The sequence below is a fragment of the Ixodes scapularis genome, unplaced genomic scaffold (genome assembly GCF_016920785.2).
Source record: "Ixodes scapularis isolate PalLabHiFi unplaced genomic scaffold, ASM1692078v2 PGA_scaffold13__105_contigs__length_92229423, whole genome shotgun sequence".
NCBI classification, from domain to species: Eukaryota; Metazoa; Arthropoda; class Arachnida; order Ixodida; family Ixodidae; genus Ixodes; species Ixodes scapularis.
Window position 1 is genome coordinate 42098168 of NW_024609839.1, and position 24363 is coordinate 42122530.

Genomic DNA, 24363 nt, shown 5'->3' on the forward strand with positions numbered 1-24363 from the left:
TCGTCCATTCATTGAGGAGGCACCATTGGCCGAGAGCATAGTGGCCACTGATAGTGGCCGAGAGCACCAACCGCTCCAACGAGGTTGGAGAGCACCAACGGAGAGCCCAACGAGGTTGGGAGAGGCTGATCTCTTCCCGCGTGGTCGCTGCAGTGCAAATGAAGCCTCCGGACAGCCATCTTGCATGTCAGAAAACCGCATATCTGGAGCATTGCGGAGGCTGCCGGCAACGTGCTGCGACACGTATTTTACTCCTTCGTCGTCATTCACCGATTGAGTTCTATAAAACCCTGTGTAAGCCGTGAAACTTGCCACTGAGAACACGTGAACATCTTTACGGAAGCGCAGTGCCGCAGGAAAAAGGCACAACTCGTCGAAAACAAGTTTCGCCGGTGTCGCGGCGTGATCAAAGCTTCCTTCGCACGCCCAAGTGCTCCGTCTCTGTGCCTTCGCACGCTTGGCTACCGATCGATCCAACGCCTTGTGGATGTGTATTCTAAGTGCAATGTGCGTGAAGCCGTATGTGCCCCTGGAGCAGCGTTTTACTTTACCGACTTTACTCTGACTACTGTATTTGTAACTTGCTGCACTCGCGGTCCAAGAACGAGCTTGATCCAGCGTCCAGTGGCGACGGAAGACAGGGAGGGGGGGGGGGGGGGGGGGGGGTCGAACGTATTTTTTCGTCGGTAGACGGTTTACAGAATACCGCGCACAACAGCTCCTCATCACTGATCATGCAGTGGTTGCTCATTATCAACCTACTTTATTGCCTAGACGCAATAAAGTTTTTAGCTGAGTTTGAGGCATTGTCTGTCCCTTTTTCTTCCTCCTTCACAAGTTTTTGTTTTTTCAAACCAAAGTCTTAGGTTTCAATCATCCTTTATAACTTAAACCAGCTCGCTTGAAGTTTAACCGCTTTTTTCATTACATTATTGCATTAGACGTTTCAGCGCGGTTCGCCTAATTGTGATTAGTCAACAGATTGCACACGACCGTATGGTCCGCGCTTGAAAATTTTTAATTCTCTCAGTCTTGTAGGTTTGACTTCGAAGACCCTCCTTGGTCCAATACGGTGCTCTATTTGTGCTAACATGTGATCCATTAGAGTAGATTTTGGGCATAGCCATGGTTAATAGTGCATAATAGCAACAGTACAAATTGCCCCCCCCCCCCCCCCCCCCCCCCCTTTGTTGATAGCAACTCTCCGGAATAGCTGGACAATCCAGACCTCCGTGGCCGATATATGATGCCAAAGAGATCTACGCGCAACACACCTTCAAAACTTTGCCGCGGCGCCGACCAATTCTTGATCGGTATCTAAGCGTGCGAAGGCACAGAGATCGCTTCGGCGTGCCAAGGAAGCTTTGATCCCGCCACGAGACCGGCGAAACTTACTTTCCACGAGTTGTGCTTTTTTCCTGCGGCACTGCGCTTTCGTAAAACTTTTCTTGTGTTCTCAACAGCAAGTCTCACGGCTTACACAGGTTTTTAGAAAAAGTTTCTCGGCGAATAATTACGAACGAGTAGAAAACGTGTCTCCAGCACGCTGTCGCCACCCTCTGCAACGCTAGTCAAAACGCGATTTCGCTGCATGCAAGATGGCCTTCCTGTGGCCGCACTCGCGGAGCGGGGATGCGCGATCCAGCAATTGTCATTGAGATCAGTGTCCACGATCATGCAAAATCAAAATCTAGAAGAACGATAGACGTGATCCTTACGCCAGCCGCCAAAGGGCTGGAAAAATGCCGTCCGAGCGGTCAGACTCCGACCGAGCAATACAGAGTTTGAGCGGCACATTTGATTCTAAAATATGTTTGAATGATCACATACACTTATAAAAAGTGTTTCTTGCTTTCACCGCTGGAAGATTATCTTCGTCTTCTGGTTTGCTAAGAGAGCATGTCAAGCCTTCTATCTGCGTCTCGTGCACGCCCCCTCTGCTCGCTAGCTTGAAACTGATGGTAGTCCTCTAAAATCAAATCGTATTGCTGCGGCAAAATGCGGCAGAACTTCCTCGCGAGCGGGGACACAGGAATTCCCCATCAGTCTTTTTGCACGTGCGACAATCTCGCAGCACACCTCAGACATTAAAACTATTTCAAGTAAACAATACATGGAGTGGGAGGGGGGGGGGGGGGGGGATATTAATATTTTTTTTCCGACACCGAAAAACGGGGTTTACTCACTTTATACCATGGCACTCTATCCCGTAACAGTTCATCCCGGACACGTCATACACTTCATACGACGCTCCATCCCAGGGACATCCCATACCCGGATAGTTTGTACATTCTACAGGCTATAAATGCCACATAAGCTCTGCTGGCATGAAATGTCGTGGTATAATGCGTCCCTGGCATGAAAGGTCTTAGGATAAAACATCGTGGAATAAAATGCCTTTGACATGGAGTGTACGGGATGAACTGTCCTGGGATGAAGTGACTTAGGATGAACTGTGGAAGGGCCCCGAACCGAATCTGTTGGAAAAAATAAACCCTGAAATAGCAACACTGAGACTTATTAAAAATAAACCCCCCCAAAAAACAGGGATCGAAACTCATAAGGTTGCCTGCAAGGTTCGCAGGCAATCGCTTAAGCTGCCATGCTGAGAACCTGTTATAAAAATATATACCATAACCACCAGGGGCGTAGCCGGGGGGAGGGGGGGGGGGGGTGCTTATGGGGCTTGAATTGCCCCATGGGTTGCACGGGACGTCATTCAAAGAGTGCTCCGATAACCACCAGAGAAGAGGGGAAGAGGAAGCTCCCCTCTTATCAGGATCCTCTTCTGTTCCTCCTGGATTTGCACAGACGTCGCTATTCTCCTCCCAGAAGATTAACCCGTCACTCAAAATTTTTACAAAACCAGCTTCCCTCTCCTCCTCTTACATGGTGGTCAAAAGTGCGCGATGTGACCTCAGTGCAACCCATGCATTTTGACCCCCCTCCCCCACTCCGCACCCCAAGTCATGGACATCCCAGCCACATCTGCCCCCACCCCCTCCCCCTCTCCCGAAAAAAATTCCTGGCTACGCCACTGATAATAACTAATATTATTTATGACGGCTTATATCCGCACCCCTTCATCGGTTATACAAAGTAATATCGGTATAACGGAACACGGTAGCGGTTGCTAAAAGTCCCTAATGGTAAAACATGTTTGTGAAGAGTTTTAATTTCATTATGTTTATTCGCTTATTCACACGTACTTTTTTACCGCTGGAATGGCATTAGAAACAGCCTAACTAAATATGTCAATCTCAATAATAACTTTTCTATATTTTCTTTTCTTTTTTAGGAGGGACTTGTTTTTGTTTTTTTCAGGGCTTTGCGGGAGGAGCGGTTGGACTACCGACGCCACTGCTCGAAGGCATGGCTTGAAATGGGCACACTGCGCGACACCTCTTGCGTGCGGATAGAACATTCGCGCTTCTCAGCATTCTTTTACGCTTCGAAGAACAAATGTTACCGCCTGCTGGTGCCGTAAAGTCCCCTGCGAACAGTTCCGTTCGAGTGCATCTGACTGCGTTGTGTCGAGAAACGAAAGCGAATCACCGGTTCATCTGTGCTTCGTACAAAGTGTGGAGCAGGGATGTCTGGTTTCTCGCAGCCAAAACGCAGTCAAACGCTCCCAAACTCAACTGTGCGTAAGGGCCTTCACAGCTTTATAGGTGTAAGAGAGATAAAAATAAATACGACAGAAATACTGGGAACCAGGTTTTCGCGCTAAGTGTGCCGTGCTTCTGCGCACGCGTGTTTTCAGTGCACTGCGCGACAGATGTAAGGTGAACACGACGTGGGAGTCAGTGACAAATGCACCTAATGTGCGTACGCGATTGACTCTAATCCCCCCCCCCCCCTCCCCCCAAATTCCACTTCAACGCTTGCAACAACAACAACGTGGGCATTTTTTTTTTCGCATTTTACTGGGGCGAGGTACTGGCGAGCCTCAACGTTCACCTCTTCAGCTGGTGCGCTAAATGAGCGCTTTGCGTCACATCGTTTTAAATAAAAAAAAAAAAAAAAAAAACAGGAAAAACTTTGTGCATGCTGGACGCGAGGTGTACTCTGAGGTTGCATCCAAGTATTCAGAAAACGAGAGAGTACGGCAAACAACAAAAACACACGAAGAAAACGTGCTTTAAAAGCTCACTCTCTCTTTTTACCATCAAATTCCAACCGTTCCAGGGAGTTGACCAGCCACGGTTCTGCAAAAAAGAGACACGTCTTTAGCATGGAGTAATGAGAACAAGGCATTTCATTCTTCCAAAACACGCTGCGTTGTGGCTTCCTGCGCGGGTCAGTGTACTTCCGATCTTTCTGCGAACCTTTCGACATTTTTCTTTTACGAAATAGTAGAAAGAAAACTATCGCTGAGAATTTGAACGGGAGAGAGCTCTGATGTGACGTTTCGGTCGAACCTCTGAGCGGGGCTCCTCTTCCCCGCTCGTGGCGCCTTCGGTGTAATATCTTACGTGGGGACGAGAAATCAGCTGTTTGGGATCGCAACTTGGCATACCAATATTTGAAACAACTTTACAACGTATCACGACCAAAACATTAAGCTTTTAGCACTACGTTTGTTTTGTGGCGATAGCCACTGGGAAAAGAAGATCGCGTAGAATTAAAAAGCCGGATCATTTCAATCTTGGATGTCGTCAGATTTAGTCAGGGGCGGATCCAAAACTCCGTTTTATTTATTTATTTTTTTTTTTTGGGGGGGGGGCGGAAAATGTGAAAAGATACTATTCTCCAACTCTTTCTTGTGCACCGGGGGGTCCACCCATGTCAAATTGGCCTCCAAGAAAGGGGAGGGGAGGGAGTCGACTTTGTTTTAAGAGGGGGTCGGGGAGCGAAGGGGGGCGGCCGCCCCCGTCACCCCCCCCCCCCCCCCCCCCTTGGATCCGCCCCTGGACGTAGTCGGTTTTCGTTTGTCTCTCTACAGTTCTCATAATGTTGAACGACTGCGGTCGATGTACAGAGTTTTAAACGCTCGTTTGGAACACCGGCTAAACTAGTTCTGCTGGTGTTTTTTTTTTTTTTTCTTTCTGTGTTTTTGGTAAATACCAATAAACCCTGGAAAGGAACCCCCGAGCCGGTTTTATGAAAACCGGGAATAAGAAAACTCTAAGCTCCCACGTAATGAATCTTTGCCACGACTCGGAAGACGGCCTCTGCCGAAGTCTTTGTGAAGCCGCTCCTTTCAACGGGAGCCGCACCTTTCGTTTCCTTTTCTGTACGGCACCAGGACGTTCTACGAGTCTTTGGCCGCATGTTCCCTGCCAGAGATGGCCAACTGAATTTCAAAAAAGTAATTTAATTACATTACTAATTACTTTTCTGGAAACAAAAAATGTAATTAAATTACAGTATAAATTACCGCTGACTGAATGTAATGACATTACATCACAATTACTCTCCAAAAGTAGGGAAATTACTTTGATATACCTTGAGGCAGTAATTCGTGCTCATTGTATTTACAGTATATGCACCCAAACTCAGATATTCCTGTTTACACCACAACAGCCTTATGCGCCTCAAAGTGAATTATAGAGTCAACTTTCCGAGGGAGGGCAGAGGGGGCCGGTCAGGATGGTGACGATCGATAATGACGTTCGCCCGATGCAAGTCCCCCGGGAAGTTGATAATAAAAAAAAAATACTAAAAGTTGTTCGACCCCGTTGGACACATTGCGACGTTGGTTGGTTTACGATGGCCAGTGTGGCCACGTTTATTTCAAAACAAAACGACAACAAGTCAACAATAATTTACAGAACTTCCAAAATTAAAACCCCATACTTTAGTCCCCCGTCTCAAAAGCCGAATTCCCTGATCTCAAAAGCCGAATCCCCGAGAATCCTCTCGGCAGCCCTTTTCTAGACTCGTAGGGGCCTCCTTTCCTTCCAGAGACGGACCAATCACTTCAAATTCCACCACTCACACGTGGTACACTGTTATCTCATGGTCGGCAAGCTGTCATCCTGGCGCTCCAACCGCCAAACCTAAATTCCTTGTAGAGTTTTTCTCTGCAATTTTTCCAGTCTGACTGGCGCCAACCGCTAAGTTATTGCATCGGGCAAAAAGCGTCAATTTTACACTAAGCGGCAAAACCCTCTATATACAGGCACATTCGGCTAAAAGCCACAACCAGCTGCAAGAAGGGATCTGTCCGAGCAGACTCCCGAAACCCGAGACGTTTCTTAACGACCGCGGGGGAACCACTCCCACCTCCCGGCCGCCCTGCCCACGCAAATGCTCCCTCCAAAACGCCGACACTCACAAAGAAAGCTAGAAAAAAAAAAAAAAAAAAAAAACGATGCCGACGCAACTGTAGAAAGATAGACTTTTCTAAAACAAATCTTACTTATTTCTAACAAAATCCTTCGTTACTTAACACATAGTAAACAGCATGGGCGTACCAACCGGGGGGCGCTTCCTCCCCTCCCAGTTCTCAGAAGGGGGGGGGGGGGGCAAGGCATGTGTTTTGCCCCCCCCCCCCCCCCCTGAAACAGCAGCCACTGGGCAGGGCAAACATTAGCCGGCGGCGCCCAAGAGATACCAAGGGCACCGCCCCCCGGCCGTTGGGGGGCGGGTCTGGTTTGCTCCTCCCCTCCACTCAAAAACAAGTTGGTACGTCACTAGTGAACAATTATTTTGCTGGCGCACACGAAATAAGTGTTAAACACTATGACTAACTCCTTGTTTAGATGTGACTCTAAGACCCGGTTTCACTGTTCATTCAACGGAGAAGGTCCTCAGTTAAAGGGTGAAATGTTTCCGTCTTCTTGATTTATAAGAAGTTACAGCCCCTGTCAGTATATTAAGTAAGGCCATGGGAGCTCGTTATTTTAAGGAGTCGTCACGTGAAACGTTTCCCTTCCACCTCGGACGCAGTTAAATCCTATACTGCCAAGAGCCCTAAATGGGGAGGTATTCCCGGTCATTCTTCTCAAGGGCTAATGTTTCCAAACACCCAAAGAGCCCGAGTTATTGCGCGTTGTCACACAAGGGGGCTGGATATTTGTCAGGCAGAAGCATCGCCAGTTGAGAAAAGGGATGGCGCGAGTTTCCTAGAATGTGTACTTTCCCAACATCGCAGCATCCCCTGCGGCCGCTTAAGGATTCAGCGAGAATCAATAGGCCTCTCAAGCTCAGAAAAACTCATAAATAAATATCCAGAGCAGCTTCAAACATACTGTTTTTGGATTGAACAAGAGAATAAATATGTAAGACAAGGACAGCACGGCCACAATTGAAAGATGTAGTTGTGTTGTCTTTGCCTTACATGTTCATTCTTTCATCCTGACCCGCACCAGTGGGATTGAAGACATTTTCGGAGGGATTAAAATATAGATTAATCTAAAATTCCTGTATGATTAAATTACATTTCCTGCGCGGGATTAAAATATTTTCCTTTTTTTTTGTCTCCCAGTTTTACGATGGCTGATATCAGCCAATCGGGCAAATTTCTTGATTATTTAGTTAAAACTAACTCTATGGAATGCGGTACTCTCTGAAGATTAAGCGGCACTAGGCCGCGCAGCAAGAAGTCGCCAACATCTGACCCTCACACTTAACGTTTCTATTTATTTCGGTCACTTTCGAGCATGCCGCCACCCTTTGTCCAATCCTCGGTGTGTTCGACTGGATCTCCGAACTTTCCAACTTTTGGCAAAATTTGACCATTGCAACGGGCGGTAGCTCACGCCACCTAGCCCAAGTCTAAAAAGACAAACATATGATTCTTCTCACCCTTCTAAGCCAATTTTCTCTCCCAAACTATCACCAGGCAGTGTGAGATATCACCAGAATGACCTCTGGAGGATCGAGCAAAAAAACTAGACACATCACCCTCCGCCTCCTCCTCCCAGCGAGAAATTCGCCAATTTTCTTCTGGTCAAACCTAGTTGGCGTTACATCATCACCGGGTCACTGAGAGTCAGGTCTCTGGACCGGAGCCACGCGACAGGGAGTCCCGATTTTCCTCTGTCCCACCTGTCCCCAGCAGTCCTAGTTAGTTGTGCATCATTCAGTTTTCCCTAGCTAATTTCTCCCAATGCTCTAATTGCCACTTTGTGACTGCAATCATTTTCTTTTCCGTCCTTCCATCCTTGCCAGCAAAACCCAGGGCCCCGGCCAAATCTGTTACATCCTTAAAGAGGGCAGGGCGAAGCCCCACGCACTTTAAAACCAAATGTTCTAGCGTCTCGCTCTCATTATGTCATACATAATGTGTACGTCTTCTGAAACGTAGCCCCTATACGTTCTTGTCCTCAAAACTCACGTCCTCGCCTCAAACAGCAAAGACCTTCCCAGTGAATTGTCAAACAAATTTTTTTTTCTTATGTCTTGCTTTCATTTCTGCCTCTTTCAATCCATTTTTCACTGAAGTCATCTGCTCAGCCCGATCACTATAGTATGTAGGTATTTAATTGTAAGCTTTCGGGTCCGGTCTGTCCATTTTTTGTGTAAAGTTTCATGTATAAATACTTGAATGCCTTCCGTGTTTACCGCGTATCATTCATTTCTGTTAATCTTCATTCAAATTTCAACTTGCTAATTGGCTGCCTGCTCTCAAAAGACGACCTGTCCATGCCCCCCTCTGCTCCCTCATTTGGTGTCTTTCCGTGTGCTCCCAGTGCCAATCTGGCCACGCTTCTTAGTTGAATTTCTAATCCTGATTGAACCTCCGATTTCATGCACAGTACCCTATTGCCAAAAAAAAAACAGTCCTGGCACCATCCCCATTTTCCACATACTTCATATCTATCAGGGTTGGCCAGTATCGCAATACAAATGTATCGCGATAGTACTTCAGAAATACATTTTGTATCAGTATTTCTGTATCGCGATACCTTTTTTTTCACCAGTATCTGTATTCCTGTATCGAAATACATTTTGAATGTTCGTTTGTATCGCGAAACAATCAGGGTGAAATGTATTTCGTTACATTTCTTAAGAAATACCCCCCCCCCCCCAAAAAAAAAAAAAAATACAAATCCGAAATATTTTTTTTTTATTTTTTTTTTTTTTTGCTTTTGAGGACATTAGGGACAAGGAGATGCTGGGGCATTGTTAGCATGCTGACCAAGGTTCCTTCCGATTCTCCAAACTATTTTTCTATGTGTCCTCTTCTCTCTTCTGAGAAGTGTTGCGTAGTCGGGGACTCGAACCAGGTGGCGTGCCAGGAGTGGAGTCAGAGCACCTTGTGCCGGAGGTCCTTAGGTAGGGGTTTCTTGAGTCATTGTTTGCTGGCATCCAAAGCCCGCTGCTAACCGTCTCTTTTGCCTTAGCGTACACAGTACACCCAGCCGGCAAAGCTCATTCACAGTCCATTGCAGCACGAGCCTGGCGGTGGTTGACTTGAAATAGTAGGTGACCCACGCAGTGAAGTTCAACACATATTCGAATGCGTCTGCGGCTGCGCCCGTAATATTGCACGGCTCAATGGTACGTCATCAGCCGACGTGAAAGTGACCCGCTGCTCTGGTAATCCGAAACCACCGTGTCCGAAACCCAGGACGGAGGTCAGACGTGGCCTCGCTGTGCCGACTCAGACTTCGTACACCTGCGACTCGTCTCGAGCGCGCTGTTTCTCGGAGAGCTCGCACCTGTGCCGGCAATATCAGGTCGCAATCCACGAGGTCTCTATCTGGAGTATGCAAGACGAAACTTGAGGACTGCAATCCATGCGTCGGTGGCGGAGGTTCGGTAGGAAGGACCTTCACAACAGGGATGCCACCGTATCGTTTTATCAACCGTAACGGAAGACATGTGTTCCAGGATGCCTCAGGCGGTCCACTATTCTCTAAAATTCCAAATGACACTGCCTGCATGATCTTCAGCGAAGTAACCTACAACGAAAGTACGTATTGTCCTTTCATACAACAGCGCGGTAAAGTTTCATGTTCAAGGACAAATCTACAGACAAAGAATACCAGTTCATTCCACCGTGACGTCATGTGATAAATGTTGACAGGGGCGTCCTTATTAGACAGGGGCATGGTGACATTTTGATGGAATTTAGGATGACATAGAATTTATATAGAGGTCGAAGTCTTTTCGCATCCCTCGTCAGGCAGGCAGGATGTCAGGGAAGGGACCGCGGTCAGTCTTTGATGGAACGTTTTTTTGAGTCCACTGAATGAAGACTACTCGTCGTCCAAAATCACTACCTTCAAGGCAAAGTGCCAAGCCTACGGGAAAGTAATTTCAGAATCAAAAACTTCCAACTTCAAGCTTCATCTCATTTGGCCTCTCAAACAAATTTGAAAAATGTATTGCTGTATCAGTATTTCGGTATTTCTATTTCTGCCCTCCCTAAAATGTATTCCTGTATTTGTATTTCCAAATACTTTTTGCCTCTATTTAAAATGTATTTCCGATACGTATCGCGATACACTTTTATAGATATATTTCAGTATCAGTATTTTAGCTACTATTTTAATGTATCCAAGTATTTGTATCTCCAAATGCATTTTTGAGTATTTCTGCCCAACCCTGATATCTATTATAGTTCCAAAGTGCCTTGAGCTTCATAATAGATGCATTTATTTCCACTTTTTAAATTATATTCTCTTCATGTTCCTCTAGATATGTCCTTCCCTCATTGAGCCAGGCTCGCAAATATTTGTATTTCCCTACATGTTCCATTACGATGCCTCGTATCCTTAGGGGTTCCATCTTTTCGTCGTTTAACACCATTACTCCAGACATGTCACTACTAAAACTCGTGCCCAAGGTGTCCCCTTCCTCTCCACATATTCCAGCTATAGTTTCTGTAATGCACCCCGATTATCTTCCATGAGTACTGTGTCGTCCGCATACATCAGTCCTGGTAGTATACCTGCACCACGATTGCTCCCTACTTCCAGATAACTCACAAAAAACCTAAGTTGTTTTGCTCTAATTTCTTTACCATTTAATGATTGTAATGATTTAGTTCGTTAATTTCACCGCCATGCGCGTAAGCTCGTTATCAATTTACGCGATACGCAAATCAGTCGGACTTGAGTCGAACTTTCGTTGAATCAAAAGTTGGAAAAAGTGGAACAGGCCCTCGCTCCGACGGTTTGGATGGAGGCGGTTGACTCTGTCAGTGTGGCCACACGATAAGTTGAAGGCTTCCCTGAGCGCGTTCTCATCGATGCAGGTTCCGCGTCGGATTTGTCAGCACCTGTTTTCTCAGTGTCCTCATCGACGCAGGTTTCGTGCCGGGCTCGTCAGCACCTGTTTCCAGTGGCTCAGTATTTGGGCCAAGCGGCGAGAGGTCACCTATGGCGGCGTCTCTAATTGTAGGTCGCACTGAAAGCGTCGATGAAAACCGCGCGTTATTTCTCCTGTCCGCATACTGTGATTTACGCATCGAGTGTCGTTGGGAGCGTCATTTTCTGTACAAGCGTTCAAGAAACCGAACCAAGCGAGAAAGGGGAAAATATTCCGAAACGGTGTTTCGACTCGGTGTGGCCGCGGGCCGGTGGTGAAAAAGCAGTTGAGAACCCGCGCAAGTAAATTGCTATTTAGGTTTCAAGAGATATCAATGTTAAAAAAAAATCGGTTGCAAAAATGTGAAGCGCAATCGGAAAAACAAATTCGGTGAAAAAAGATTACCTGCCGTGATTGATAACCAGAAACGCGGCTTGGAAACCGCGCGAAGTATAATGTTTTGGCTTTAAACGCTCCCGTAATTGACTCTTCCCAATAAGTCATAATACGAAGTATTGCATTTAGCTCGCAGTTCATGTACAGGCCGTTTAACAAAAACCCCAACTGTGCTTTTTTTTTTTTTCCTTTTTATTACAGCAAAACTATACTACGCGTCACCGAACGCCCAGTCTTCGCCCGAATGTAGCGCTAGCGATAAGATATGACAAATTTCTAGAAAATTCATTAATTGAAAAATACATTTCAATGAGCCGGCCAACGGAACCCAGGAGCGCGGAAAGAAGTCTGCTCCCGCAAACGGGCTCCCCGTTCTCATGGAACATTTCCGGAAGGAAATCCTTTCGATTCAGATAAGCTTCCCTTTGATTCCGGGTGTTAGGTGATGCGAACTTTAATTTTCTGCTAAAGTACACACACACACACACAAACACGCGCGCACACATACACACGCGCGCGCAGACACACGTACACACAGATCAGATGTTTGTCAAACGTCCCCCCCCCCCCCCCCCCCCCCCCGTACTAAGTTTACTAGATTGCCCCTTAATAGCGTAAACACGATTGTTCCGAGCCAAGCTATAGGCACTCTAAAAATTAAATTCGAAACATCGATGTACGCGAATTTTTTTTTTTTCAGTTCGTCTAAGGATTTGCGATCGATTCATGTGAGCGTCGCGCGCGGACGTGCGAACGCTCACAAAGAACACGCAGACGTAGCTACCTGAGCCGGACCACAAGGTCGTGAAAATAACTCGACGGGATTAAATGCGATGCGATGCGTACCCTCCAGATTGTAGCTCATTATTGCGGTATTGAACGGGATCACGTCGTCTTGGAGTCGCCCGTCGCGAAGCAGACGACCTCTCCAGTTAGCAGACGTCCTTCACGCCCGCCCGAGGCATACCGCAACTTGGCTGCTGCTACGTGGGCAGAGTTACGCGGAGGGATCGCCCGTTTGAGCGAAAACGCCTACGGCTTGACTTGGACTGGATTCGCCTAACCTCGTTTTCGGGCTGGGTGTGCGCAATGTGTCTGCTTCTTGACGGCAGGAATTTGAACTGTCGCGCTGAGAGAAAAACAAACGAAAACACACGCGCATAAATATGTGCTTTACCTATATGATAGGTAGCAACCATTTGTATTTGAGTTTCGTTTTCAAACCCCGCTAGTCCACGCAGGATCGTGAAATGTTCGAGAATCGTAAAAAAAAAAAAAAAAAAAAAAAAAAAATGACGGATAGCAAAAGTTGAAAGAGAAACACATGTTGTTCTCGCAGCTGTGGTTGCCTTTCAACCGGGAGTTCTCGCTTTCGTTGCGTGAGAGAAGCAATTGCTTAATGGTCGTTTCGTGCCAACGTTTTGAAAAATCCTTCGAGTGTAACGTAAAAGTGGAAGAACATGAGTTAGTTGTTTAAGAAGATCTAATGGGCAAAGTAATGGGAGCAGCACGACACTAAGGTTTGTGAATCAACCGCATTGATTTCGCAAATTCACCTTATTCCTCCCCCCCCCCCCCCTTTTTTTTTTCTTTCGCGATTTAGACAAAAGACAGTTGTCCGCAATATTTTAATGTTTCATTTAATAAAATAATAATAAAGAAAATTGCTTACGACCTTCTTAAAGTTTGACCCGAGGACAGTGTGAATACATCTCTACACGTTTTCACAGTATGTTTCATATCACGTACTTCCGGCTCGAATTCTCGCCAAAAACCATAAGGGAATTCGCTTAGCCGCGTTACCTGTACAGGCGCGGAGGCATTGTTCGCCAGCCCTCTGCGCTGCGTTGTGATCGACTGAGCCCGTCGACATAAATTTGGCTGGGATTTTAGTTCGCAGATGCGGTCTTTAGTCGGAGCCAAACCGAGCCGGAGCTTTAGAAACGTTGGCGGCCAAAATGGCTCCTGCAGGGGAGAGCGCACGACACGAGGGCGCCCATTATAGAGACCATAGGATCTCTAGCCTAGTGCCAGTAAATAAGCTACGCTTCAGAGTATACGACACTTGGCCATATTGTAGCTTAAAATCATGGTTGCCAGTTATCTGAAGCTTCATCTGAAATCAAAGGAAACGCTTTTCCGTCCACCAGAAATGTTCAAACAGTTCGCGACAAAGCAAAGCAATATTACATGAGCTTCCTAACACTGAATCTAATGCTGAGGAAGTCGCACTTTTGAGTCATGACGATCGGCATTTGCGTCTGCTCTGCACAAGCCCCAAAATGGCGGTGCCAACAGCAACGAATCCCGGAGAAAAGCTCACCGGAGAAAAGCTCACCGGAGAAAAGCTCACCGCAAACCCGGCGGATGCGGAGAAAAGCTCACCGATTTTTTCTTCTTTTCACATGGAGGCTGTTGGATCATGCGTAACATATATTAATTTATTATCATTAAAATTCGACAGCTTTATAAAAAAATGTCCTTTTTTGTATTATTTAAGCTTACTGGATAATATTGCTCCCAAATTAATAATTGCGGGCGAGTGTTTTCTGTGGCTTGCTCTGTAGGCAACGGAAGCCCAACTCAAAAGTTTATGAACTTGAAGAACAGGAAAAACTTGGAATTCCTCTTTGAAGCTTTTATTAACCTTTGAAAACAGGATAGAACGGTCAGTAGGATATTGAGATTTCTTTCTTCCACGGACATGCACGTTTTGTAGCCGTTCGTGCTGGTGTTTCCAGACGTTCCCTTCGATTGATAGTGCCCTTCTACGGCGGCGAGTTACCCATGACCTTCAGAGCTGCACACTGGCACCGTTTGTTACTCGTGACCTATATAAGAAGTAGTCTTCTGTAAGGTAGCGAATAGGGCGAGTTGGTAAACGTCATGCATGATAAAAACCGCTCAAACGACGACGACGGAGTGAAGACAACAAACACGGCAGGACGAATCTGTTCTCGCAACTAAAGTTTTGTTAGTGAACTTAACAGAAAGAAAACAGCGTAGCTGACACTGATTACATCAACAGACACCTACTTATCTATTAGGCACTACACAATATTTGGAACTGAAACGGTTCACACACCGCTTTTCATATTGGCTCGCAAAGAACAAATCTGTTTATTTGACAGAGCTACCGACGGCACACTGCCAGTTTTCAATAAATTGCTGTCTTTTTTTTACCGGTGTACGGTGTTTTGATTTTGTACGTGCGGCTTCATTAATATACAAAATGGGTGATTACTAAATTCTGATGAATTAGTAGGTATGCGCAATTAACTTCAAGAATATTGCAAAAAGTGTACATATTTTTAATGAAGTGACGAATGCGAATTATGTTAAATGGCAACGTTTGACGCAAAATCCGCTAAGTTAAAAAAAAAAAAAAAATCGGTGAGCTTTTCTCCGCATCCGCTCAGAGGCCGGTGAGCTTTTCTCCGCATCTGCCGGTTTTCCGGTGAGCTTTTCTCCGGTGAGCTTTTCTCCGCCGCCCAACAACAACGTCGGGGGACGGAGTGCCGATACTCTAACCGCAGCTCATTTAGTGCTTCTACTCTAGCCTAGTGCCACTAAATAAGCTGCGCTTCAGAGTAACGACAGCTGACCATATTGTGTCTTAAAATCATGGTTGCGGGAAAGCGTTTCCTATAGGAAACGCTTTTCCGCCCTCCACAAATGTTTAAACAGTTCGCGACAGAGCAAAGCAACATTACATGAGCTTCCTAACACCGAATCTAATGCTGAGAAAGTCGCACTTTTGAATCATGACGATCGGCAGTTGCGTCTGCTCTGCATACGAGCCAAAATGCGGCGCGCACAACAATGTCGGGGAACGGAGTGCCAATACTCTAAGCGCAGCTCAAATAGTGGTACTCTAGCCCATTAGGACGCGCGTCACGAGAGGGCTAACGGCTGAGGCCGATTTAGGTTCTGGCATCGCCATTAATGGTTTTTACTGGCCACAGCCGCCACATGCACGACGAAATTACGGTGGGCTAGGAGGGGAGGTGTGACAACCGTTCGCTTCATCCAGTGGGGGAAGATGGCAGGGATGTTCAGCACGCCAAAAAGTGCCGCACAAAGAATATTTTCTTGTTAGCCGTAACGAAATTGGGCACGGAACATTAATTGAGCTCGACGCAATGAATACGGGCTGCAGTGAGGCTATGGTAGGCGGGTCAAGCTCCTCAATGTACCTCCTTCACCTTCTATTCCCAGCAGTGCGGGGTGGCACTGCTATCCACTTATCGATGAAGTCCCTTGATAAAACAAACGCAAACACATTGAGGGGCTTGACTTATCGATTAAAGTTCATGGATGGAGGCGTTTATTACAAGTACCGTCAACCACTGTTGTGGAAACGCGCAGGACACGTGCCACGAGCGGGTGCTCCGCTGCCACTCGCTTCCAAAGGACGCTCATTTCAGTGCTGCATGCGTCGCCGCTCCGCTGCCACTCGCTTCCAAGGGACGCTCATTTCAGTGCTGCATGCGTCGCCATTTGCTTCCAAGGGCCGCTCGAGACACGGGTCTCGCGCGGTGGCGCATTTGACGCTTGTTGAAAGACAAACGCAAACACATCGAGGGGCTTTACTTAACGATGGCTCTTCGCCCCGCTATAGGATGTATTCACTGGACGCCATATTTGTGGGCGATGTTTATAGCGCATGCTCAGAACGAGCTCGCATTAATAGCCTGCTAAGACCGGCAACCTTGATGGTGCTAAATGTACGCTCCAAAAGGACTGCGGAAGCTCGCCGTCAGCACGCGCTCAGCAGCAGCGCACACGGATATGGTCCGCCAGTGAATACTCCCTATAGACCTTTCCAGAAAAGGGCTGCTGGCCGGTTTCATTTTCAGTGTTCGTGCGTATCGCGCGTGATTTGCTCGCTTTGCGAAGCGACGCACACGCGCGTGCTGAGCTGTGGAGATCGCACGCTGAGCTGTGGATTTGTAAACATTGGAAAGGCCTATAACCCATCACAGCTCCGGATGCTGAATCACTGAGTCACTTTCGCAAGCGCGATCGTTACACCTCCGCCTTGTAGCCCACCATAGCCATATTATGGTCCGCCGTAGTCTTCGCAAGGCTTTCATTGTTGCTGATGCACGTTATTTTTTTACAATGAATTCAATATGTGTAACTATTAGTGCGAACACGACATCAGCCCTTCTCTGCAATTCACTCAGACAGAGGAGAGGAGTACTGATGAGCATCGAACTTTAGCAATTAGGTAACTGCCCCGAATGGGGACTTTCTGCCACACGAGTAGTTTTTATGGCGTCCCTTCTGTTTGAAAATACAATTATTGCTAAAAAATAAATAAAAGTGGAGACAGCTTATTTGCGCTAACAGTGTCGCGCTGTGTACAAGGGCCTGTTGGAGCATTATAATTTCACGGCACCGAATGACGCTGTGGGCAGTTTGTCTTTTATTTATACTGAACTCGAAATCTTTCTCCTATTGTATCGCCACCCTTAAATTGTTAACCGATACGTTTCGATTTTTTTGCTTATTCCCGTGTTTTGTAACCTACTGTTAAATACCGCCTTTTAATTGTTGAAAAAAATAAAAATATGAGCCATTCCACTCTGTGAATGTGCATGACCAGCGAAGCTGTTTAGCACAAGATACAGACGTGACACACAATTCTGAACAAAGTTACGAACTATCGCCGCCCCGAGGAGCCGGAGAAAACAGGACACGCGCAACGGGACCGCCACCACGGGAGAGCGGAAGGAAAGGAAACGAGGCGCGCAAGCGGGGGCTTGCAACGACGACAAAGAGAGGGCGGTGCGAGCGTAGACATGGCCGACGCGGGTCGCACAGCGGCACCAGCTTTGAGAAACCTTTATTACTTACCCGAGAGTCTACTGACCTTAAAAATGGTGCCCATTGATAACTAATCCACTGAAAATGCGTATCCACGTGATTAGACGTATAAGCTTTTGCACATGAGGAAGCGATTTTACATCGAATTCCGGACCCGAGTTTTTGTTGACGCACATGGAAAATTCACGGAACCCTAGCTATAAACAGCTTCGCTGTAAAACAGATGCTTTGCGGTCGGATTTTTTTTTTTTCAATTCTGCCGTTGTTGTTATTTGCGGGAGGATGCTTCATTGGATAAGAAGCGCGTTTGGCCGCGGATAGGAGCTGTGGACAGTGTGCTTGTGCAGAAGCTTCGGAAGAGCGAGGCATATGGTCATGTTCCTTTCTGCAACCGCTTTTGTGCGAAACATGAATTTGTAAATAAATATGTCTAGCGTTCCCTGAAATTCGGTGTGCTTGCCGACAACACAAGGAACATAGAGACGAGACGCCTTTTTGTGGTAAATAATCCGTCTATATTTAATAGAAATTCAAGCCTACAGCAATCGTCACAAGGAAAGACAAAGAAAGGAACAGGCTCAAGAGGCCTAACCACGGTGATCACAGCTGCAAGGCCACCTGGGACGTTTTAGTGCTCGGATAAAGACAACCCGTGAGCAACTTTGTCACGTACAAAGCCAGCAGGCGCACGAAGGACCTTCAGGTTAAGAACGCTCTCACCGCTTTCATACTCAAACACGACGACCAAACAGGCGCACCGTGGTAAGGGCCCTTAGAAAGGAGGCGATAGTTTGAGCAAATAAAAAAAGGGCACGAGTTAGCCAGCTTACCTGTATCAAAACCACGCGTACGAACAATGTATCAGACATCCGCTCATATAACCACACTCAATAACTCAGCAAGAGAAAGTGAAGAGTTTCTTCCAAGCACGGCCGAAACTTTAGAGCGCCAAACTCCTTTCACGGTCTTCCGAGGTGTGGTGGGACCGTATACCGGGACATTGTTGCCATTCTGGGGTTTGCAACGTCACTCAAATAAACCTCGGCACTGTACACACAAAAACGATCTGCCATTCGTAATCAAGACGCACTGGAATGTCTTTGATAAGAACGCGGGGCTGTCAACCCGCGCTTCCCCAGGCCACAGAGGGCAGTTTCACGCGTACCAAATAAGCTTGCCAGGCTCCAAGTCATGTAAGGCACACATGCCACCTCACGCGGACCTTGCATGGTACCCACAGTGTGCTTCTTCCACCGTGATGGTACCACAGGCCAAGCGACCACAGCCATGACACTCTCTGTCAAAATGCAAATAAAAACCACGCCAAGTAATTTTTTCTTTCAAAGCGTCCCGACACTAATTTGCTTTGTCCCACACAGCGTACGAATGTCCGGGCACCTCGAGCGTCCAGTTTCGTACCACCTGTAGGCTACACACCAGTGGGAACCGTTCTTTGTCCACTGTCACCACTGAACCCCAACGGTCCTTCTGCACTGGGTGATTCCACCAGACGTCTGTTGCCGGGCGCCATCTGCTGAGGGATGTCGCTCGCTGGGAGAGGTAGAAGAGTTCGTCGGCTCGCCGGGACCGTTGCTGTCGCATACGAGCGCACCGTAGGCTGACTCCGCGCTCTCCGAGTCGAGCGTACGCGCAGTTGGACGGCCGACCAAGGGGTCTCGGCTAGCCCGGCTCAGCTGTCGCCGTTGATGCAGAGCTGGCAGCGGACCAGCCCGCCTTCGTCGCAGTTGCGACACCGCAGGAAGATGATGGAGGAGGAGAACCGGTGCCGGTGTTGCGCGGACTTCTTGCTGCCGCCGCACACGGGACACGGGAGGTACTGGAATCCGCCACACATGGTGCACGTGCCGCCCACGGTAGACTTCTGCAAGGAGGAAGGGAAGACGCGCTCAACTGACTGCGCCTGTCTACGGCTCAAGATGCCCATCCGCGTACCTGCTTTCCTTCTATCCGGGGTTTTCAAACGCAGAGGGACGGCTTATAGACCTTTCAGTGACGCACCAATCTCGACCGTCTAATTGGAAGTAATATAAATGTTTTCGTAGCATGACATACAATTTGAGGGATTTACCTGCCCAAACAAACGAAAGGCACCTGGCCCGCTTCAGCGAAGGACTGAGTATTAATTTCGATAACTCGGGCATCTTTTGATTTGTAGTCAAAACATCGGTTACACAGAGTCTTCATTCGGACTCAGTGAATCCGTAGGTGCGCGCTTTGTCTCAGAGCCGCCGAGCTGGTTATTCAGATCGTCCAAGCATCGAGTTACTTGCATCCACGTATACAAGTATACTGCAGCTAGATCCCTAAGCGATACCGGTAAGAACAGTCCGTTGTGAAAATTCAACACACAAGTCACTAATGAGGACTAAACTAATATATAGTGATGGGTTACAGTATAAGAGCGGCACATACCTTATAAGGCTTGAGCATTTGCCTCAGCTGTCCCGTCTCGTTCAGGCGTTCCACCATCTCGGCGCCCTGTACACAAAACGATATATGAAGGTTACTAATATATTTACGTAAGTATCCGCGCCATTACGGGTTACGCGGCAAGGAATCACGGCAGAGCTTAATGAAACAAATCGAGAACAGAATTGTAAAAAATAAGGTTTCTCTTTCTAAAGTCGAGTTGTGCACTGCATGACACGGTGAGGCTAGTGTCACTATATGAAGCTCTGGGTCAGGCCAGCACGACATATTTATTGTAGTTGGGTGGGCCGTCTGCTCGTTGTGTCTGACGGGAGATCATGCCGCAAGCACAACCCTCGCACCCTCGCAAACTCCATCGTCTGCATGGTCGTCAGACTCTGGCAAGTTTGTTGCCAGATGAAATCTGCCACTACAATAAGGAGTATTCACTGGGCGCCATATTTGTGGGTGATGTCTAAAGCGCATGCTCATAACGAGCCCACGCTAATAGGCTGCTAAGACCAGCAATCTTGAGGGTGCGGAATGCACGTTACAAAAGAACTGTGGAAGCTCGCCATCAGCACGCGCTCAGCAGTCGTGCACACAGCTATGGCCGCCAGTGAATACTTCCTATACACATTCGATGAGTGAATACGCATTTATTTAAAAGAAAACAACGAAGGCAGCCAGCGCTACATCTTCGATGAAAATTTGAGATGGCTACGCTGAGGTGCCGATCTTTCCGACCGTTTCGAGAGCGAGCCTGGGTATGAAACAAAATGAAATGCTGGGCTAGTTGGTGAAACATTATGAACACAAACAGCGCTAAGGACGAGGACTAATAGAGGAAGTGGACAGGACGGACGCTGACTAGCAACTGACGTTTTAATACCCAAGAATAAGAAAGAGGAGAAGGAAAAATGCAAGGGGGAGTAATAAAAAACAAGCAAACGAGGAAGGAGACGAAGGAGCTGCGAATGTGGAATGAAAATTACTATAAATAATAATAAGGTGAAATAAACGTTACTATATTTCATGTGAAAGAAAGGAATAAAAAAGTAAGAAAAGCTTCAAGAATAAACTGGCAAACAGGTTCACACGCGAGTCTCCGACAAGGAAAATTTAACAACTCCTAGATTTGAGGCTCTACTTCCAAAACAGTTACGTATGCTGGTCGTATTATCTTACGTTCAAAGAAAATGTTGCTTATTTATGATCCGGCGTACTCTAAGCTCACCAAAATGAGTATAGTGACAAGTAACTAGCTGTTTGAGCGCTGCATTTAAAAACTCTTGCATCCACTCAGCCAGAGACAGCTTCAACGCACAAGACTCCTCGCCTCAGGGTATCTGGATAAAAGGCACCGACCAGCAGTTGTGCCGCACATCCACAAAATTTCCCACAATCTAAATTAGAGGATGGCTTTCAGGTTTGAGGTGCAAACTTTGCTCGTAGCACCAGATAAGCTTCAAACACATTGCCCAAAAATTAATTCTGAGCAAAGAAAGAAAAGGAATTCATCAAGATTACAAACAAACACGTTAACTGCCTTGGCGGGAGGATTGTTTTGTCAATACGGGTAGATGCCTGATTATGAGGCTGCGAGAGCGAACTCTGTCCGTCAAGTCTTTTCTGGCAGGACGTCTAGCAATACACGTTCGAGACTGTAAATGCACCCCCTTGTTTGCACACACTCAGGTCTTGAAGCGGCTCCACGACAAGCGCTGGAGAGAACTATATGATGTTCAAGTCATTTTTTCCAAAGGAGACGCGTGTGTCAGTGCCCCTTCTGGGACATTATTGGCGAAGGAATTGTTCGATTTGAACCTCTGCTCCTAAAGCTATGTAGATATCAACCTTTCCTATTTTAGTTTTAGTTTTCATTTATGTTGTTTTAACAGTTTGCCAGTTTACTTTTGAAGCTTTTATTTTTTTTTATATTTTGTTCCTTCCTTGTGCATAAAGTTTAGTAACAATTATTGTACCGTATAGTTACGTAGAGTAATTTTAATTCCAAATTTGCAGCTCTTTCGTCTTCTTCCTCGTTTGCTTCCTTTTACATAACGTTGCTTTTATATCTACCCCTTACCTTTTAATAGCTTTTTTATTAACTTTGTTCATTAAAACGTCAGTCGTTAGTCAGCGCCCGTCCTGTCCACTTCTACTAGTACTGGGTATGAAGAATACCGTCCACATACTTGACTTTGGTATTCGAAATGACTGTATAGCAAATTAGTTTGCCAATGCGCTAATGAGATTTACTGATCATTATGACCTGAATAATCGTAACAGTGAAAAAGTAACACTTAATCAGTCTCACCCGAGAACATCAGACAAAAAAGTAACAGAGCCCTACGACCCAGAAGCGGACCATTCACCGGAACGGAAATAATTGACGCGCATGTAAAACAACCAGCGTATAAACCGAAAGAAAGGAACAAGAGGACACCGTGTCACATCACAAACAAATGAGAGGGAAAGGACCGATTTAGAGCCACTAAATTTGCTGCGCTTAGGGTATCGCCACTCCGTTCCCGGACATTGTTGTGGGCACCGCCATTTTGGTACTTGTGGAGAGCAGACGCAACTGTCGATCGTCATGATTCAAAAGTGCGACTTTCTCAGCATTAGATTCGGTCGTGTAATATTGCTTTGATTTGTCGCGAACTGTTTAAACATTTTTGAAGGGCAGAAAAGCGTTTCCTGTGATTTCAGATAAAGCTTCAGATAACTGGCAACCATTATTTTAAGCCACAATATGGCCAAGTGTCGCTACTCTGAAGCGTAGCGTATTTAGTGGCCCTAGACCGATTAAGGCGAAGAAAACTAGTAAACCTTATCCTCGTCCTCAGTTAAATGACAGTCAGTCAGGAAGGTGGCTTCCTCTTTTTTCTTTCGCAATCACACTGCGGTTTTCTTCGCAACTACCAACTTTTTGCGCCTATTTTCTTTTGTTTTCTTTTTGCGTCGATGTAGGGTATGAAGAATCGGCCAGGCGGCTGATCGGCACGAGAAGCACGCCTGACCTTCCCGCCCGACCTCAGGGGCTATTTTCGACACGACCGACTCTACAAACCGACCTGTTCGCGGCGCATCCATACCGTGCACTTGCCCAGTTCTTTCGCAGGAGCGCAAGGAGCGACATGCCGCTGCAATCCCCTTCGTTTTACGCCGCAAAGAACCGCGAGCGCTCTTCAAACGCCAGACATTCGGGCTCCGGCATTGTCGCACAGTGCGAGACGGACCGATTTCCTCGAGGGTGGACCCGGAAACTAACCATAAGTTACATCCTAAGAAAACAAACTTGTCACATCACGAAGTTGGCCGAAGTCGGTAGAAAGAATCTCACAAGGGACCACTTGGAGAAAACACTGGCAGCGGATGATTTTATAATAGCTAGGCTCTCCTGGGTTGCGACGCACCTCTCTTTACGAAACGAATTGGCCGCCCCTTCGAAGCTTCTGAAAACAGTATTCTTTTAATGGCACGCATATGTAGTGGCTTCGGTTAAAGAATTAAGAGTCACAAATAAGACATATTTGAACTCTGTCCTCGTATGTAGTAGATCGCGGCCCTTCTGTCTTGAAGAACCAGTTTTTCACCGAGCCTGACTTTAGCGTTCTGAAGGGCCCATGCATTTTCCCTCGCCATCCCTGCCCTGCTGAAGAACCCAAGATGGTCCCCAATATGCGTCAAAAACCAAAACACGAATTTGATTTAGGATGATGGAGCCGGAAATTGTTCATCACCAAATACCCTTAAATCGATCACTCAACGTTCGTTCCTATACGGCTCAAAACGTTTCCGTCATAAGAATAACGGAAACTTGCGGACAATCGAGCTCAAAATACACAGAACCCATATTTCTTCCAACGTTCCCCAGCCGTAGCAGGGTTGAGTGGATTCACATCCAAAAGCGATAGTGCAAGTAATCGCCATTCGAAACGTTCTATAAAATAGCGAACATTACACGCCAAAAGTAGGAAGCTATGCCGCCCACCGGAACAAAGGCAACGAACGATTCTGAAAAAAAAAAAAAAAAATAATATTAAAGGCTTTTTTTTTTTTTATGTTGTCTGCTCTCGCAGCGGACCGACCGTTTCGTTGTTGGTGGAGTTCTTCACCTGCTCACACTGAAGCGCGCACCTTGGGAAAAACGGCTACGTTTGTCCTTTTTTCTTTCCGTTCGTTTCCGAGATTTTTTTAGCCCTACTTCAGCCGACTCGTTACATTTTTCCGTTCTTCGACCGCCCTCCTCGCCTAACTTGCTCACACACAATAGAAGCCGACTTCCTGACTTCAAAACGTCAGAACGCCCACGATTTTTTTGTTCGGTTCGCTGGAATGGAGGAAAGAATGAAGGGAGATAAAACGACTGATAAGAGGCAAACGACTTGGAAGAATGCAGTAAAGCGTGCCGGCGTTATTACGATACGACTTGGGTGACGAGACACGCCGCCTATAGATGACGATAATCTACATTGCTTATAAAATCGATAT

At 46.7% G+C, this 24363-nt stretch overlaps 1 protein-coding gene across 1 annotated transcript in view; it reads right to left on the minus strand.

The window, feature by feature from the left end:
• Window positions 1-17925: 17925 nt before the first annotated feature.
• Window positions 17926-24363, minus strand: part of LOC8040375 (glutaredoxin domain-containing cysteine-rich protein CG31559) — a 129587-nt gene continuing 123149 nt past the window's right edge. The window contains exons 3-4 of the mRNA XM_029991349.4: window positions 19867-19932; window positions 17926-19315 (exon numbers count right to left, since the gene is read on the minus strand). Coding sequence (XP_029847209.1) covers window positions 19124-19315; window positions 19867-19932 — 258 coding nt within the window. The 3' untranslated portion in view covers window positions 17926-19123. The remainder of the gene's footprint in view (window positions 19316-19866; window positions 19933-24363) is intronic.